Raw genomic sequence first — 19329 nt, forward strand, 5'->3', positions numbered from 1 at the left:
GCTGTTCCCCCTAAAAAAAAAAAAGCTCAACAGCTTTGTGTGGGTGCTCAGCAAGTTCCAACACCTCTTTCTAGGAAAAAAAAAAGCCCTGACAGTTCCCATGATTCTTTGCTAGAATTCATGCGCTTTAAAATGTGCATTGAATGTGCTTTAAATGTATGGTGTGGATCTGCTCTAGTTCTCCAAAGGTGGGAAGAGTCTAGGAGGCAGAGGCTCAAAAGGCCTCAGCTTCACTTCCAACCCTTGTTGGGGCAGGTTGCTCACTTGCCCTCGGGGTGAGAGAAGGACAGGTTGCACTTGAAAATGTAGTGTGATAAAAATCCATTATACAACCCACAAGTGTGTATCGTGAACATTAGGTAGGAAATGACCGACTGATTGTGCTCTGTCAGTTGCTTCATACATTCTGATATGTCTATGCACACATCCCTATGCATGCTGACTTTTTTAAAAGGGTCATATTTACTCCTAGAAAGTAAAAAGTTGAGCATTTTGAGAGAATGGGCAGTATTCAACTAAGTCTTACTCAGAGTGGACCCATTAAAATTAATGAGCCTATCATGTTCATTTATTTTAATGGGTCTACTCTTGAGTAAAACCTGCTTGAATACCACTCAATGGATATAGGAATGTACCCTCCAACATTTAGGATACTACACATGGCAAATTTGTGAGTGAGGTGCAAGCAGATGCATAATCCCACTGTCCAGCCACAGGTTCAGTACATACATTTTGGTGAATGTGCACAGACGTAGTGCGTCAGCATGAAGAGGCAAGCACAGATAGTTTACCTGTTCACAGATAGGGTCAGCTGATCCAGGCAAGCTTTGATCTTGTTTTGTGCTTCTAGATGTGTCATGTTTTCTGTGCTCTCACCATTAATTGACAAGATGACATCACCTGGGCAAAGGTTGGCAAGGGCGGCTTTACTTCCAGGATTAATCTGCATGAGAGAAAGAAAAGTTTGATTACTATGAAGTTTTAATAGCGAGCAAGTCAGATTTGTTCCTCAATGTAAACTGCATGTGGAGAAAAAGCAGGTCCAGGACATTTATTGACTTTTATTCTTGTTGGGGTTGTGAGAGTGAAGAAAGCAGAGTAGAAACTGGTAGCACACTGTTTTTAGAGCTTCCCTGAGCAAGCAGCTTTGAACTGAGAGAGCCAGCAGAAAAGAACAGAGAAACCCACAGGAAAACTGCTGATCCATTACAAACGGCCAAAGTCTATCTGCAACGATTTCCAGCTCATAAGGATTGTAACTAAGGTTAAAATGTATTGACTTATTTCTTTCTCTTTCTTTCTCTTTAGAGTGCCATATGTTATGTGGCCAGCATGATGCCTATTTCGAGTTAAACAGCTTGGTGAACTTAGTCTCCATTGACAATAGTTCAGGTTAGAAGCTTGAAACCCAGGCCATGATTGTATGGCCAAGTATCACTGGAGAATCACTGGAGTCAATAAAGAGTGTTAAGGATGCTTGTGGAATCTGCTTCTGCTGGATTTTTGAAATTTCACTGTACTGAATTAGGTTTCACCCAACAATGTTCTCAAGCTCTTTGATCCAGTAGAGACTTCCAGCACCATGTATTCATGCTCCTTGTTTGCGAGAGCATCCGGCGGTTGCCATACAAGAGTCCACCAGTGCAGGATTTGTACTCCAACACAGTTCCATGGCCTGGTGAATAAGGACCATAGAGTAGTGGGAAGTCAGTGTTGCATTATGGGGGAGGTGTGTACTAGCAGAGAGGTGATAAAGCACACTTTCTGTCCAATATGCAGCTGAAGACAGAGTATGTAGATGTTCAGCTTGGGCATTCCAGCACCAGACAACAGCCACAGGGATATAACTTGCACCTTGCTAACTTATTAGTGATATTCTGGGGGTGGGGTGGGGATTTGCAATTGAGACTCATTCAGAAGCTAGATAAATCCAAGCTGAATCTTATACTATGAGCAGACTGCAAATGCATTTGGCCCTTGGAAACCCCCATTTTTATTGCCAAGGTTCACTGTTTTGTAACATGCTTCAGATCAGCTCATTCAGTTCAAGGGACAAATGAGAAATTGTTTCTATAATTGAAAGAAACAGTTAACATGGTGGCAACTATTCTAACAGCCTTCTGCCAGGGTGTTATCTTCCACAACAACTTTCCCTGATTACCTGTCACTTTCCAGTCATGCATGAAATATCATGCTGTTTATTAAATCTTTATCGCTTCCCCTCCTGCTGTTTTTGTATTAATGCCAAAATCTTGCAAAGCTTGTAACTCCCTTTGAAGGAGGCTAATGACACATCCTGTAATTTGAATTTGTAGTTTGAATTTGAAAGAAAAATGGGGAGTGGATTCTACACTCCAAAATGAAACAAAGTTTTCCTTGAACCATTGGGTATCAGAACAAATAGTCTTCGTGCACAAGATTAATCTATTATGATATAATGGAAGTAGATCAGTGGCCAATGAATTTGTGAATAATTTAACTCCATGTTTACCCTCTAGCTTTCTCCACAGTCATTCACAGCATCTGTTATTGCTTCCAAGCACAACTGCCATGAAAAGCTAGACTACTATGGTAATAATAATAATAATAATAATAATAATAATAATAATAATTTTATTATTTATACCCCACCCATCTGGCTGGGTTTCCCCAGTGTTATCTAATGAAACATTTCTCTGGAGTTTTGGTTAATTATATCTTGCTGTGTTAAGAGATCATTCTTATCGCAATAACCATAATTCTGTTTCCTCAAGAGATGTGTAACTTCTTTTAAATAAGCTGAGAATTATTTTCTTACAAATAAATAAGCACTTGCTGCTTAATATGGATCATAGATGACAAAACTTTCACCACAGTCGTTTTTAGTTAATAGCTTACTGTAACTATATACGACTTTTCTGTTAATTCACAGAATGCCAGTAATAATTTAAAGTAACAGAACAAATAAACAACAAACAATAAAAGAGCAGAATTCTCTGAATCAGGCTTTTCAGAAACGAATTGCATAGCACATGAATGATGTAAGATTGGAAACCTGCTTTCTTTAGGTTAGATGAGTGGTTTTTTTTTAGAAATGATTGAGGGTGCCATCACAAAACAAAATTAAGTATAAAACAGAGGTAGGGTCCTAGCCACAAAACAAAAACCCACCATTTTCTGTTTGAATTTAGCAAACCCCTCAATCCACAGAAGGCAAGCTCCTTCCTTGCCTTTCAGGCAATTCCCCTCATCTCTCTGTCTTCCCTTCCCCCATTAACATCAGCACCCAAGCGTATGCAAGATTGGCACTGCAGAATTGTCCATTGGAACTGTGTCAGGTTAGGACTATAATCCTGCCCAAGATTTAAAAGCCTTTCTAACCATACCTTCAGGTACTCCTAAAGTGACAATACTCTACAGGTCCTTTTCTGTGATGGCCCACCACCTCTGGAACTCTCCCCTCTTGAATAGCCCCCTCACTCCTTACCTTTAGGAAGGCACTTAAAGCTTTTTAAAAAATAAATAAATAAATCAGGCTTTGGAACTCCCCTAGCTATTTTGGCTGCTATCTAATCTGCTATAGTCTTGGGTTGTCTGTTATAATCCTACTTTATATACACCTCAGCAGCTGTATAAGAAGCATTTTATTCAGCTTCTCAAGCTTTCTATTTCATAAAAAACACTCCCATGCAGCAACCCTGGAAGTATGTACTGACAGAGTCACTTTTCTATTCAGATGTTGTATAGAATAACTTAACAATACTACACAGATGCTGTGTCATGAAACCTAAACATTCAGTCTGACCCTTCTAGCCATTGCCTTTTATTAAACCCCTTATAGGCCCATTTCTTTCAGAACTGAGATGGTGGCGAGAGGAAGTTGAATAAATAGCTTATTGCTGACTTTTAAAGGACTAGATTTTTAAAAAGCATAAAAAAGAACACCTGTGTAGCAACATATTTTTATTAACCAAAACACAAACACTAAAATGTTCCATAAAATGGTTTAAGTTTAGAATTGTCCCTAACTAGCAGTTCCTTAAGGAGACCAGACAAAAACTGTACAGGGGTACCTCGGGTTACATACGCTTCAGGTTACAGACGCTTCAAGTTACAGACTCCGCTAACCTAGAAATAGTACCTCGGGTTAAGAACTTTGTTTCAGGATGAGAACAGAAATTGTGCGGCGGCGGTGTGGCGGCAGTGGGAGGCCCCATTAGCTACAGTGGTGCTTCAGGTTAAGAACAGTTTCAGGTTAAGAACGGACCTCTGATTAATAAAAATTATTTAAAAAAAAAAGAATGGACCTCCGGAATGAATTAACCTCTTAACCAGAGGTACCACTGTATTAAAATAAGCATATGCTTTTAACAAGATTCGTTAACTGGGTTCCATTAAAACAACACAGAAGAGTTTGTTTTAGTGGATTAAAAATATCACTGACTGTTATTGATTACAATTGCCACAGGCAGTTTTGGCAAGAAGCAGATGAGTTGCAATTGACAATCATGCAAGTTTAACTCTCTTGGTATGGGGGTGGAAAACGTATGCAAGCCAAAGGAAAACTTAAAATGAACTTACATAATTCTGAATGAAGTGAGTCAGTGCATGACAGACACCTTCCTTTGGATGTTTTGTCTAGACTAGAAAAGTTTCTGAACTTGAAAGTTCTCTATTGTATTTTGTAGAAAGCCAAGCACAGCAGGGCTATTTAACAGACAATGGTACCTTCATTTCTGCTTTAATTGCAGGACTGAAAGGGATGCCAGGCATCCTCCAGCCTAGTTCCTTGCTTTTCATCTGTTTGCGTGATTACTATGGTTGGGTTGACACATGAGGGAAATGAAGTCATGACCTCCGAAGGTAAGATATATTGTTTGCATTTTCTCTGGTTTAGCATAGTGTTACAGACTGAACTATGAATCAGAAAGAGCTTACTGCGTGGCAGTTGGCAGACACAGGGTACCCAATCTGGATTGTAATCACAATGAGGGGCAAAAGGTTAGTGCCACCTACTATCCCTTTAGGGTTCCAGCATAGATCAAACCCTCCTAAACATGCTATTTACTGTTAAAATGGTGCTGCATGTAGTTTGGCTGTCAATGATAATATGATTTTCTGTGCTAATTATTGCTGTAATTTTTCTCCCTGCTTTTTTTTTCTTGCAAAATATAGAAAAGAGTCCTGAGTAAATCATATTTCAGTACAATGCATGGCTGGTATTTTATACTGGTTTGTTTGCAAACACCCTATGCTGTTCCAAAGGGTCCCTCAACTCCCAAGAATGTCTTTTTGCAGGGTGCATGAGGGTACAACGGTGGAAGGAGCCAGGAAAGCCTTACTGCATGAGTGGAGTTCTGCTTGCTCTTCTTTGAATCCAACCCGATGAGTGGCAAAGGAACACTAAATATTTCCAGTTAATTGTGCGAGCTTGGTAAAGGAAAGGCAAGAGTTGGGGTTGTGTTTTTGTTTTTTTATAAGTTCTTGTAATCCCATTATCCCTCCAACCTTCTGAATGCTACTACCCACAACTTCTCTTCTAGCCATGAATGTGGGAGAACAGGATCAATGACTGCCTTTGTGAGGGCTGCTTCCATCTGCTGATGTGTGGAGTGCTCAGCTCTGTCCCCTGGAGACTGACACGTTTCCTTCACATTCACAGTATAAAGCTATCCCTCTCCAGAGATTGCAAGAGCCTGATGCTAAAATGTATGGTTTTAGTTATGAATCTTGTTGCCAGCCAAGAAGAGCTGAGTTATCTCACGAGTGAGGAAAAAGGAAGCAGAGCACCACAGTGCTTGGCTTCCCCCATCTATGTCATCCTCTAATGGTAGAATTATATGTTTCAGTTACAGGAATCATACGGCTGTTGCCAAAAGCAGCAACCTTACCGCTCTTTCTCCCTTCCTCCCCCGGCAAACATTTAACAGTACAAAGCATATAATGTGCCAATCCCAACCCTCGAAAGCCAAGGGAATCAATTGGAGAATGGATAAAGAGACTCTCAGCTCAGTGACATCATGTCACACATTTTATACCAAAGGTTATGGGAAAGATAGGAAGTGGAGACATAGGGCTGGTGTTTTTGAGGGCCAGTGGCAAGCATGGGGGCTGTAACCAGGGCTGGCCCAAGACATTTCAGCACCTCAGGCAACCCCAGAATGGAGCTACCCCTCTCCCTGCCAGCATAGGCGCCGACTCCATGGGGCCTGAGGGGGCTCGAGCCCCCTCAAAAAAATTTTTGGGGGGGCTCAGCCCCCCCCCCAATAATCTCGGGCGCCCTTCCAGCAGAGCGCCGCCGCCGCCCCCCGCCTCCTCCCCACCTGCTCCCTCGCCAGCCAGCCAGCCAGCCGTGTACCCTAGTCGGAGAGCCCCGGCCGTCCCCCGCGAGATTAGGGAATCCCTGGGGGCGGGGGCTCCTGCCTCGCTGCTTCGCAGCACCACCGCCACTGCCAAGGCACTGCCGGGGGGAATTTCCTTCCTCCTGGCGGTTTCAGCGGTTTAGGGCCGGAGCGGAGGGGGCTCGCCCTCTCTTCTCCGGCTAGCCCCACGTTTCCCGCATATCACCTGTTCCGGAGCTGATTAATAGGCGCAGCACGCTCTCCCCTATTCGCTCACGAGGAGGCGGCGCCACTTTATTTGCATATTCATGAGCTTATTTATTATTCATGAGCTTTCCCGGGGCCCCCCAATATTTTTTATAAGTCCGCGTCCCTGCCTGCCAGTGAAGAAGGAATGAGTGAAGGTCAGCATTAGGAATGGATTGGGGGAAAGAGAGGAAGATCAACATTGGGATCTACTGGCCCTGGGTACCTTGCCACCTGAGACAATCACCTCACGTGGCTCCATGTGTTGGCCACCCCTGACTGTTAGGGAATGCACAAATGTAGAGCATTTTCCTTTCTCAGTGGGCCTTCTATTCAAGGATGAGCCCTAGTGGACCTATCTGGTGACTGTGACTTGTTACAAGAACTTTTCAAACCCATCTGCCAAGCTCAAAAGCCAAAGCAGGGGACCCTTATTTACAGGAATCTCTACTCCTATTGGAGTGTTTACCCTGTGCCACCCAGTGCTGAAAAAATATTTTTAAAGAGAGCCCAAGAGGTACCACATGCACCCAGCCCAATAAAGCCATTGTGCTTATCTAATTAAATGAAACAAATCTCCCTCATTTGTGAATCATATAATTAGTACCTCTTGATGCACTCACTCAGATGTCTCTAACAATATAAATATATTTATATTCTTTGTGTATCAATTTATCACTGGCAATAATATATATATATATTATTTCTTAGTGCCATTTCTGTAATTTAATTCACTGCCCTCTGTTTATTCCCTTTTAGAGCTTTTGCACAACAAATGGTTGAGTATGAAAACAATCCTTTTAAAACTGGATGTTGTTGTTTTTGCTTCTTTTGAATAAATATAAGCAGAGTAGCTGGACTGATCTGATTACTATACCAAACTATTAAATTTACATATTGTAAATATACTTATGTGTTAGCAGCATCACTGTCATAAACTGGGAACCTGTCCTATTCCCATTTTATTTCAAGGTACAAGGTTTGGACTCAGTGACACTTTCTATTTTAAAATGTTTTTGGTTGTTTTTCTGTTGAAAATGTCAAATCATGACAGTCTGCTTGAGAAATGGATGGAATGGTTTCAGGTCTTGGTTCAAAGTGGGAACCTTGATGTTTGCATATTATTTCCGCAGAAACTTGGAGCACCTGCGTCAGGAGAACAATAGTTTAAACTTTGTTTTTAAAATACTGATGTCATTACACTAACATTGTAAAAGTTCTGTAAATCCCCTCCATTAGGCTGAATGTGTTTTGTTTTGTCCAGCTTGGCAAAGCTTGAAAATGTTTAGGGTGTGTGAGGTTTATTTTGTTAAGCTTCCACCAAGGTCAGACCTTGAAGGAATGGAACAACATGAATCATCCCTTCCGTCTGATTTCCTATCCCAGATTATCAGTGGGACTGATTAATTAAAGTAATTCATTTTATGCACAAAGTCAAGATTATCTTAGTTTTCTGTGGGGGAAAAGCACTATTAAGTGCATAAGGTAAGGGTAGTTCATAATGATGTTCAAAAGAAGGGAAATTTAAAATTGAGTCACAAAGACCTGCACATTACTACTTAAGAAACACAACTGAATTTTCTACAGTAAATCCAAAAACTAGTAATTTATCAGGAGCCAACCACTGTTAAATAGAGGAAATAATAACCATTAATGCAGCTACACCATTTTTGTTGAGAAACACCACCCATGCTGTATTGCATGATTAAATTATACACATGGATTACATGATAGTGCACAAGTAGATCTATAAGCATATTCCAGCCATAAGACACAAAGGCTTCTTTTGTGGTCTCTACTGTCATAGCAGGTGCTGTAACTCTCCAACAGTTTGACTTCACCCCTGAAAGGGCACTTTTCCATTGTCTCCCAAGACAGATGGATGCCAGCCAACCAATATTTTCCTTGCTTCAAATTAACACTCAAAAGCTAGATTTGCTCTAGTGTATATATCTGTAATGTTTTATGACATTGATAGTTGTTGGCACATGTTCCCAACTTAAATACAAATGACTGTGATATTCATGAGCTGGAAACATCTCCCTTTAGCACAGGGGTTGCCAATGTGATGCTCATGGGCATCAGTGTGCCCACCAATACATCCTATGATACCCATGAAAGGTTTCAAGAAATATTCCATCAAAAATCCACATGAGAGACTGCTTGGACTTCCTGCTCAGCTCCTGTTTGCATTAGTTCAGCTCCCTTAAACATGATCACATTTCATGGATGCCAGGATTGGACATTCATCCTACCATCTCCTCTGACAGTGGCTGATGTAGGCGCATTTCCCCCATTGATGGCGAAGGGAGAAACCTGCATTATTTTATAGTTCTGTCTCTTTTTGTGCTTTCTTTGATGAAGCAGCCATTACACTATGCTGCCATGACAGCCATGTTTGTGCTATGTCATGTAGTGGGGGTGGGACCAGGGAGGCCATGGCCCCGGGCGCAAATTTATGAGGGGGTGCAACCAGGCACCTCCACAACAGGTTCCCACATTGAGGCCAGAGCTGTAGGGAGGCAAGCCACACCTGGGGCAGGCCTTTGGTGCTGGGCAGTGGCAGTGCCTCCTCATGGCTGGCAGAGGGACAGCTGCACTTGTGCCACCACCACCCACAGAAGAGGCAGGGAGGAAGAGGAAGGCGGGAAAGCAATGCCAGAGCCACGTGTGTTGCCCAAAGCACCTAGCTGCAAGGACAGGAGGTCAAGGCGACACAGCATTGCTATTGGCTTCACGTTTCTCTGCCTTATTTCTGCTCCCAGCTTGGGGCTAGTTTGCAAGGAGAGACTCCCTTGATTAGATGCTGGCCAGCAAATGAACTGATTGCTGCCCAGTCCACCAGGGTGTCAGGAAGCCGACAGGGAGAGCAGGTTGTTTGCAAGTCAGAAAAAGAGAGAGAAACACTTGGCTAACTTGCAGTTAGTTTCTTTATTAAGGAAGCAGAACAAAGAACACACAGAGGGCAATCCTGTCTTAACGAAGCAGTTGTTCGGTGGGGCATAGGAAGCTGTCAGCAGAAAAGCGGCCTTGAGGGAGAATTGCAGGTTCTACCTCCCCTCTGTCATCACTATCAGCACCTACATCAAAACTGGGAACCTCCTCTCCCTGTCCTCTCTTTGCTATCCCTCAAGCACCCTACTATCCCACAAGCACCCTACTTCTAGCACATCCCAGCTTCTCCCCTCCTCTGAGGTAAGACCAGAGTCGCACCACCAGTCCCCAGGCATGAGATCCTCTTCTTCTGTGCCTTCCCTGTGGGGCTCTTGGTTGGGTGGATTCCACCACTCTTCCTCCCTCATCCAGCCAGCTCCTGACACAGGGGGATGCAACACTTGCCCTGCCCCAGGCTCCAGCTACCCACTCTACGCCCCTGACACCATGCCCCAATGGCAGCAACTTTGTGATTAGCCCTTTGTCCAAATTCCAGATGTGCCTACTGGCCCAAAATTTTCACAGTGCCTGGTTAGTGGGGCTTAATTCTGAGTAAACATTCATAGGATTGCTCTGTAAGGCTGTGGTCCAATGCACATTTGTTGGGGAATAAACCTCACAACACAGTGAGACTAATTTCTGAGTGAACCTGAAGAGGATCACACTTAAAACCGCTTAAGAATAGGTTATCTGGTGGTTCTCTGGATATGATAAATTCCATTAAGACCAAAGGGTGGCAAGGAGAATGACAGAGAGCTATCAAACATTTTTTAAATAAACAAAAAGTGTTGATGCCTAGAGACCAATTGCTTTCCCTCTGGGCATATCTATTATGTGCTTGTTTAACAGATGTCTGCATTATTTTACTCACTCCTCATCAGTACCTTGTCACATGTTCCTTGCCTGCTACTACTCAAGGTCTGTGTTATTAAAATCCCCCCATTAAAATAATGGGATTTGTGCAAAACCTATCTAAATTAAGAATATATAGAGTTTTGCAGCCAAATATATTCAAATTGACTGTAACAATTACAAATAGAATAGTTTTGAAAAGTTATTCATTTGCCTGTCTTTGACATTTTGTTTTAGGATTGCTGGATGTGATTCCCATTTACTGCAGCGACTTCTTCCAGACTGAATGCAGCTACAGAGAATGAATTTTGCAGGCTGCATGGGGGGAAACACCTTTTAGCAGCTGTTTCTCCTTGCAATGTATGTGACAGCTTTATGAGCCATTATGTATACCTATCCCAAACACAAAATGGCTACAAAAGTGATATAAAAAAGGCAAGTTATCTATTTGACTTCAAAGAGAAATGTTCAGTCCTTTAAGACACTCCCAAGATTCAAAGTTCGCAAACTTTTGCAATGAAAAGACAAAGGAGGTCAGTATTTTTGACACAACAAATACTCAAAATGGAATGGCCTAAATAGCATAGTACCATGTCTGCTAACTCATTTACCAAGATCTGTATTTTTGTGACAAAATACTGCTTTAATACTAAAAAAAAATTCCTCATTGCTTTGTAATGTATATAAGACTTTTTTCAAAGTCCATTTTTCAAAGCAGCCTGAAGAAGAAATGGGTAACAACCTATTGTAGGAGTACTTTATATTTCAGTTTGAGATTAAATGTTCCCTATGTCTCTGGGACAGTAGCTGATGTTCTATATTAGGAAAAGAGCTTGGAATGTGTTTGATAGCTTAGCTTTAGCAGCGTAAACATTTTGTTTTTGGGGGAGGAGGATTCAAAGTTAATTTTTATTAACTACTAAAATGGTCATAATCGCAGATGAAGCTGCTTCAAAAGGCCTCTCTGAAAGGCAAAATGCAGCCCTACTCTTTAATTACTAACCTTTGGGTTAAATCATAGCAAGGTTAACTTTGTATTAACAAGCCTGTAGCACACAACGTGCCAAATTCTGCACTGTCTCCTCTCCCTGAAACTCAGTTTATGAAAACAAGATTTCAAAAGTGTTGCTGCAGGCGGAATCTAGTGCGACACTGGAAAGCTGCTGGCCAGGTGGTCACATGTCATGTGCTTTGTGTTTCCAGGTGAATAAGAAATAGTACCTCAATTGTTTTCTTATCACATGAGATTATTGTACTGATTCCCTTTCTCAAGCTGACTTTAAAATATAAAGTTCTGTTATTTTAAACGGATGATTTGTTTGGTATTCCAAAGCACTGTTGTTTTTCTCCTTAGGAAAAAAAAACCAAAAAAAAGAGTGCTGGGATTTTAAAAAGCTGGCATGACTACAGCCATGACTATAGCCACCACAATGTAAAGTCTGCCCAGGTTCCTTGCATAGCTTGCAGTAGGCCTACAAGAAAAATATTTACAACTACCCAACCATTTGGCACCCTCCTAAATAGTAAGGGAGCATCCCTCCATGCTTAACAGAAGTTGAACAAGCTTTGATCTGATTAACAGGACTGGCAGGTCCTGATGATCACTGACTGGCAAGATGGCTCATGATGGATGGCTCAGTCAGTAGAGCAGGAGACTCTTAATCTCTGGGTCATGGGTTTGAGCTCCATGTTGGACAAAAGATTCTGGCATTGTAGGGGGTTGGACTAGATGACCCTCATGATATCTTCCATCTCTACAATTCTATTACAGTCATAAAGGTAAAGGTACCCTGCCCATACAGGCCAGTCTTGACAGACTCTAGGGTTGTGCGCTCATCTCACTCTAGAGGCTGGGAGCCAGCGCTGTCCGCAGACACTTCCAGGTCACGTGGCCAGCGTGACGAAGCTGCTCCGGCGAACCGGCACCAGCACCGCACACGGTAAATGCTGTTTACCTTCCCGCTATAAAGCGGTACCTATTTATCTACTTGCACTTAACGGTGCTTTCGAACTGCTAGGTGGGCAGGAGCTGGGACTGAACGACGGGAGCTAACCCCGCCGCGGGGATTCGAACCGCCGACCATGCGATCGGCAAGTCCTAGGCGCTGAGGTTTTACCTACAGTGCCACCCGCGTCCCTCTATTACAGTCATACTTCAGGTTAAAGTTGCTTCAGGTTGAGCATTTTCAGGTTATGCTCTGCAGAGACCCGGAAGTAATGGAATGCATTACTTCCGGGTTTCACCGCTCGCGCATGCACAGACGCTCAAAATAATGTCACGCGCATGTGCAGAAGCGGTGAATCGCAACCTGCAAATGCGGGTTGCGTTCCGCTCTGGATGCGAATGGGGCTCTGGAACAGATCCCGTTCGCATCCAGAGGTACCATTGTATTCTATGGCTCATTCCGTTTCAAAGTGCTCCAAGCTCTGTTGACATCACCTGCTGCTGGTCTTATCACATGAATTTCAATCCTCCAGCACAGTGAAATCACCTTTGTGATAAGTTCAGGTGGCTAAAAGCTTCTTGCTTTGAAGGCCTCCCTTGAGCTTTTCTTCTCATTAGATCTGGCTGAGAGCCAGATCTAATGAGAGAGTTTCCTCCTACCTGAAATTTTCAGCTCTCAGAAATTTCATTCGTGTTCTGTTCCTCTCTCATCTCATCTTCAGGCCACTATGCTTAGGAACTCACATGTGGCCTCTACAATAAAACTAAGGCATATCTCTGGCACCTATGACCCCCATATTTCTGTAACATTGCAACAGTTCAGTTCAGGGGGCAAAAGTTGGTCAGCGGCTGGCAACTACGGTAGCTCAATAGAAACTCCATATTTAGAAGTACAGAATGCTGGATCCTAGGCAGAAATGATAGATATCCCTCATTACCTCTACATCAGCTTGCAAATTTCCACACCACAGATTTATATGGACCCTGGTCTGGTCTAGCAATTCATGCCTTACTTTTTTAGCTTTCTTAATATCTGTGGAAAACTCAGTCTGACAGGCATTGCCTAGACTGGCTGTACCTTTTCTTTCTTCTCCCAGCAAGCCCTGTTACATTTCCCCCTTGAAAAATGACAACAAATACATATTCACTGCTTTTAAAATACCATTATGGTAGGCACCAGGAATGGTTTGCAGAAAGAGTCAAACAGGAAATTAATTAGCTGGAGTGGGAGGAGTGCCTGAAGGGTGCCGGTTGAAGGGGGGGTACTCCTTCCATGCACTTTGCATTTTTATGTAGGAACATAAGTAGAGCCTGGTGGATCAGGCCCACCCAGTGCAGCATTTTAGTGTCACAGAGGCCAACCAGATGGCGACAGGAAAACATGCAAGCAGGCCATTTGGTTTGTGGGTGGTGTATATGTGAACAGGGCAAATGTAAGAGCAAAAGAGAAAACTACATCCACAAATTTGCATAGGTTTCTATTTATGTATTTCAAATTTGAACCACTGAAAATATTTATGGCATTTTGAGTTGACATTTGCATCCAAAGCCTATGCATTGTTTACTCAGAAATGTATTTAACTCTGTTTAAAGAGGTTTACTTCCAAGAAAGCGTGTATAGGATTGCAATCATTGTGTGGCTGGATGGGGGAGAGGGAAAGAATCAGATGCTCTCTAGTATCTAAATCTATGGTTTCTGTTAGAGGCATGTTTTGAAGTAGGCACTTCAAAAATTCCAAGAGAGAAGGACATCTTGCCAGTTACTGGGCTCCTGTTGGAAAGAGTTTTACTCATTTCTTAAAACCACTGTTTCCCTGTGGTACATTCACTTGCTTAATGAAGCTCAAGAAGTGTACATATATCCATATCTGGAGGAGGGATTTGTGATTTACTGAACTGTGGGCCAAACAGAGGACATTTTTCATTACAACAAAGTAAAAAAATGAAATAAATGCCATTTTCACAAGGAAATCCAGAGATCTTGTATGGAGCAAAAGAACCAGAATACTTCAGGACAGGATCTCCAATATATAATGCCACAATCCTAAAGGTAAGTACAGTATTACATTGATAGCTCAGGAGTAGCTGTGCCAGAATGAAACATAGCAGGAATAGTGCCATGCTATCTACAGTACCCAGATGCGGATGTTTTCACAGTGGCCAAACTGACTAAAGTGTAATGCTGCCTTGGGATAAATAAAATTAAATGGTGAAATAACTATCCCAACCCGTTTTTACATTATACAATGTCAGACCTGCGTTTTTCTGAAACACTTCTAGAAATCAAACATTCTAATCAGTAGGCATTTCAAGTCACCCTTCAATCATTTTCTTTGGGTGGTTAATAGTTAGTAATGGTTATTATTCATACGAGTCCTAAGCTTCATTCATATGAATTATCCTAAGCTTGTTTCTCAGACATTTTAGGACGCTGCCCTGTTGTATACTTAGGACTGTAAGCTGAGGTGATCAGTCCAACCCAAAACAAGTTAACTTCATAGCTAAGACCCACGACTGTCAGGAAAACTTACTTCCCAGTCAACCTGAATGGGATCAGCTTGTTTAAACCAGATATGAAAGTCATGCACCCCAGGTATAATTTCAGGAGAGCCATTCCTGATAAATAACTGGTCCAAGGATTGCCTTGCCTGCACAGCGCTCGAAAATGCTGAGACCCAAGCAGAAAAGAGATAAACAGCAGATAAATCCAATCGCTTCAAAGGCTGGAGGTTCCCTGTTCTGCGCTGACGCGCTGCATTCATTGGTGGGCCAAACACAACACCCAGTCAGACCACTTTGTGCAAACTCTTTCACTTGCTTCCCTGGAACATATCTCAGGCGATCCAGCCCGCTAGTTAGAAGCAGCAGCAGCCCATCGCTGTTAAAGGAGAACATCTTTTCCTGGTCCGCTCAGCTCGGTTCCAGGTTCTCCTTCTCCTTTAAATCTAAGTCGCTACCCAGCTTTGCTTAGCGCACACTCCGGTCCCAAATAATATCCCACTTCTCCACTTACAGCACCAGAGAGGAAACTCCTGAGTTTTGAAACCAAAGCAGCTGGGCAAAACCAGCCTCCTGCCTCAGCACCCCTGAAGGCGGGTCTTGATCCTGCCTCCTCTGTCGTCTTAAGTTTTCACAAGCCATGCCACCCTCCCGCATCCAGCAGCGACGAGCGGAACTCGAGGCGCGCAACAAGTGCCTCTGCGGGGAGCGATGCTCCGCGGAGCGCTTGGCGTCCCTGGAATGCCGCCTTTGTTGCCGTTGCTGCTCCCCGCCGCGACTCAGTTGCCTCAGAGGCTGCGGCGCCCGGGAGGCAAGAAGACGGGGCACCGTCGTCTCCCCACCCCCCGTCGGTTGAGAGCCCAGTGGCGCAAAAGGCTTGCTGGTTTCCCTCGCCTCACGCGCTGCCCAAACTGACAGAGTTCTTCGCCTAGCTGCGCGCAAGTCGCCGTCCCCTCAGAAGGCAGCCCAGCTGAGCCCAACGCGGGTCAGGGCATGGTGACAGCCTCGCGCCGGCCGGTGCCTGAGAGGCTTCTCAAGCCAGCAGCCCGCCCCTTCCCCCCCACACTGAAGAAAACGAAAGGGACGCGCTTTCTCCCTCGGGAGTCTTACCCTGGAAATGGTCAGCGGGGTGCTGAAGTCCTTGCCCCCGACCAGCCGGAAGCCCCACGGCGAAGGGCCGCTCAGAGCCACTGTCTGGGGCATGGCGGGGCGCCTCAGTTCGAGAGAGAAAGCGAGCGAGCGAGAGAGAGAGGCTGAAGCCTGAGGAGGGGAAGCGGCGCCTGCTCCGCTCACTCTCCGCTCGCTTCTCCCAAACTCGGCTGCTTTCTAATCCACTTAAAGCGACTGCTAATCTCCGGTCCGGCCTGACGTCTCTCTGTTTCTCCACCTCGGGGAGAAGAGGAGGAGGAGGAGGCGGAGAGGCGGGGAGAGGCGGGTCGCTTGGCGCGCAGGGCGGTCGGGGCTTCGGAGCCCGACGGGTCGCTCTCAGGTGTCCTCAGGATGACCCTCCCGCTCCAAGGAGCCCTGTTGGAGAAGCGGGAGAACTTCTCTCTCTCAGGCTTTCTGCTCAGGGCCCTTCTCTTAGCTGTAGGAGTTAGATAGCAACACACACAAGCCCTTCCTACCTGTTGTTTTCTCACCAAGGACTAGTGGGTTGCTCACCAGTTCTCGAATTACCCAGAAGAAGAAATGAGCAGCCTGGGCTATGTATATAGAACATTTCTTACCTTCTCCTTTCATAGAAAACTTTCCCCAGGGGCCTACAAAAGTGTGATTAAAACTGTCTGCAGGACAGATAAATGCTGGATAAAGCCACCTGAAAGCATACAGTGAGGGAGTGTCGGACTAAAAACATAAAACGAAAGAGCAGAGCCAGGGAAAATTCTAACGAAAACGGCTTCTAAAATAACTTGGCAAACAGTAGCTCACCTGCTGTCAAAAGAGAGAGAGAGATTATAATAGGGGCTGGGTCCTAAAGCCAAGGTCTAAACCTCACAGGTGTCCCCATCTGCTTTGTGAATACGTAAAGCACCTCTGCTAAAGGAGGTGCTTGGATAAAGTAATAAAATCCACAAGCCCCAGCCCCTAACCAGACCCCCAAATTAGCCATATCATAGACTTCTAAAAACAATAGCGTCACTTCCCCCATGCACAGACCTATTTCTGATTAGTTGTCTACTTGCAAAATAAGGAGTTTTGTGTGACATGCCTTTTCGCCTGCCTCTTGGAATGTAGCATAATTGAAGAAGGTCATGAAAAGTCTATGCCAGTGCACCATGCACATTTTTGGCAGGTTGGGAATCACCGTGTCTAGGGCACAGAACCAAAACCCAAAGACATGAAAGGAGATTCCTTAGATGCCCTCTTGTTTCAACCACATGCTGACATTGCATGTGTGGACAGGAGAATTTGCATGCAAACCTGCTCCCTGCAAGCACATAGACTTGTAGGCTTGTCTTCACTGGTGGCTGTTGTGCAAATAATTGATAAGGTGCCAAATGCTCCTGCAACCCAACTCTGTGACCTTTACTTGACCTGGTCTCTGTGCATTCTCAGAGGTAGCATGGCATAAAGAGTCTACCTGGGTTGCAGTTGTGAGAGGCTCTAACAATTCTTTATCTGATCCTTCTTGCAGTCCCAGAGTGTGGAGGAAAGGACTTGCTCCCATTAATTTCTCCTTTGCAACAGAATGAGTTACCGGTAATAGAGAAAGCAAAGGCAGAGAGAGAGAGAGAGAGAGAGAGAGAGAGAGAGAGAGAGAGAGAGAATAAAATAGAATATGTGATCACCTTCTTCTGAACATTGTCTTGGTGAGTTAAATAATTCCTGGCACCTGTAACTACAATTAGCAGGAATCATGGAAGTAACCTGCATGGAAATTATGGGAAGGAAATACATCAGCATTGCCAGTGAAGTGGAAAACCCCTCATTTTCCAGTAAAGGCAGGAACAGGAAAGTCATTCTTGCAAGGAAGTCTAAACAAACTTGCCTTTGTTTGAAACATGATTCTATGAAAATGGACTCTGAGAGACACACACACACACACAGAGAGAGAGAGAGAGAGAGAGAGAGAGAGAGAGAGAGAACCTGATATACCAAGAGATCTACTACTGAGAACTTGTTCAGGCACAGGTGTCAAAACTGGACTTTCTTCATATCTGCTCATTTGATTTTTATCAGATTCTGCACACTTTCAGCTTGCTTGTATCAAATGTTTTAATGCAATTTCCAAACATATATAGTCATGCGTTGAGGAACCTCATAATTAGTTTAGGAATTCACATAATTTGGGAATTTCACCTGAACTCCCTCACATTTTCACCCCTCTGATAATGCCCATTGAAATCAGTAGAACTTAAGTTTCCATTGAAATTAACCTGCCATGACTAAACTTGATTTCATTGATTTTAGTGGTTTGATATTCAACCCAATTTCAAATAGTGAATTTACATCAAATTACCTTTTCCAAGACAATGATGTAAAAAAAAAAAAAGTTACTTCTTCATATGTTGTGCTACTTAAGTAAAACAGTGCTTTAAATTGATGCCACTTCATTTTCCATTTCTATCACTCCCCCCCCCCATCTAGAGAGAGGTGCAAGTTTTGTAAAGAAGTGGCTGTGGTCTTCTGGCTAGTGGAATGCAGTAACTTATAAAATTCCCAGCCTCTGCAGCTTTTGTGAGCCACAGTGCCCCACTGGCAATCACATTTCCTTTCATTACTGAAGTTTTAAAGGCAACTCCGTCATTGACACGAGATAGGGCACAGCATATTATTAGAATAAAACAAAATAGCACAACACTTTAAAAAAGTCCTTACACATAAAATTAACACCATGGATATTTAAAGGCAGCTGCCTAGTAATAAACCTTTCCCAAGTGATATTGCAGTCTGATTGATTGACTGGATTTATAATCTACCCTGTTGTAAAGGCCCATATTGGGTAACAGTATACTAACTATTCTAGCCTACCTTAGGCAAACCTCATTACTAAGATATGATTGCTGATGCAATCACAATAGTACGCCTAGTATTGTCAATGCACATTTCAACATTTTACGTGCAGATTGCCCAAGGGGATTTATTGATTCCATATATCACTGCCACTTGCATGACAGTTCTTATAACCACTGGTGATTTGTGATGGCAGGATCTGTAGGAATTGTAATTATGTGGCAGAAGAGACATTGGCAGTTATCATATGTTGCAATAATTTTGCGTATCCTGAACAGAGAATGCTAAGCAAAATGGACAAGACTGTGGGCAGGGGGGCGGGACCCATAGCCATTTACCTCGCAGTAGAATAGTAAGAAACCTTATACTGAGTCACACCATTGGTTCATCTAGCCCAGTATTGTCTGCAGCAGGGTTTGCCAATCTCTGGGGGCCTGGGGGCACATTTGCAAACTGAAGAAACTCACGGGCAACCACACCCACACTGCAAACAAGCACAAGCCACATCCTATATTATTGGCCTCAATAAATTCTTTATTCAATCCTAGTTTCAGCTGGAAACAAGATAGGACCCTTTGG

General features: G+C 43.5%; 1 protein-coding gene across 1 annotated transcript in view; it reads right to left on the reverse strand.

Moving 5' to 3' along the window:
* The window catches only part of PDLIM4 (PDZ and LIM domain 4), a 61051-nt gene extending 44852 nt beyond the window's left edge, over nt 1-16199 (reverse strand). Inside the window, exons 1-2 of the mRNA XM_082210994.1 lie at nt 15907-16199; nt 792-943 (exon numbers count right to left, since the gene is read on the reverse strand). Of these exons, the coding sequence (XP_082067120.1) occupies nt 792-943; nt 15907-15999 (245 nt within the window). The 5' untranslated portion in view covers nt 16000-16199. The remainder of the gene's footprint in view (nt 1-791; nt 944-15906) is intronic.
* Between the last annotated feature and the right edge of the window lie 3130 nt (nt 16200-19329).

This window comes from Podarcis vaucheri (genome assembly GCF_965113315.1).
Source record: "Podarcis vaucheri genome assembly, chromosome: 2".
NCBI classification, from domain to species: Eukaryota; Metazoa; Chordata; class Lepidosauria; order Squamata; family Lacertidae; genus Podarcis; species Podarcis vaucheri.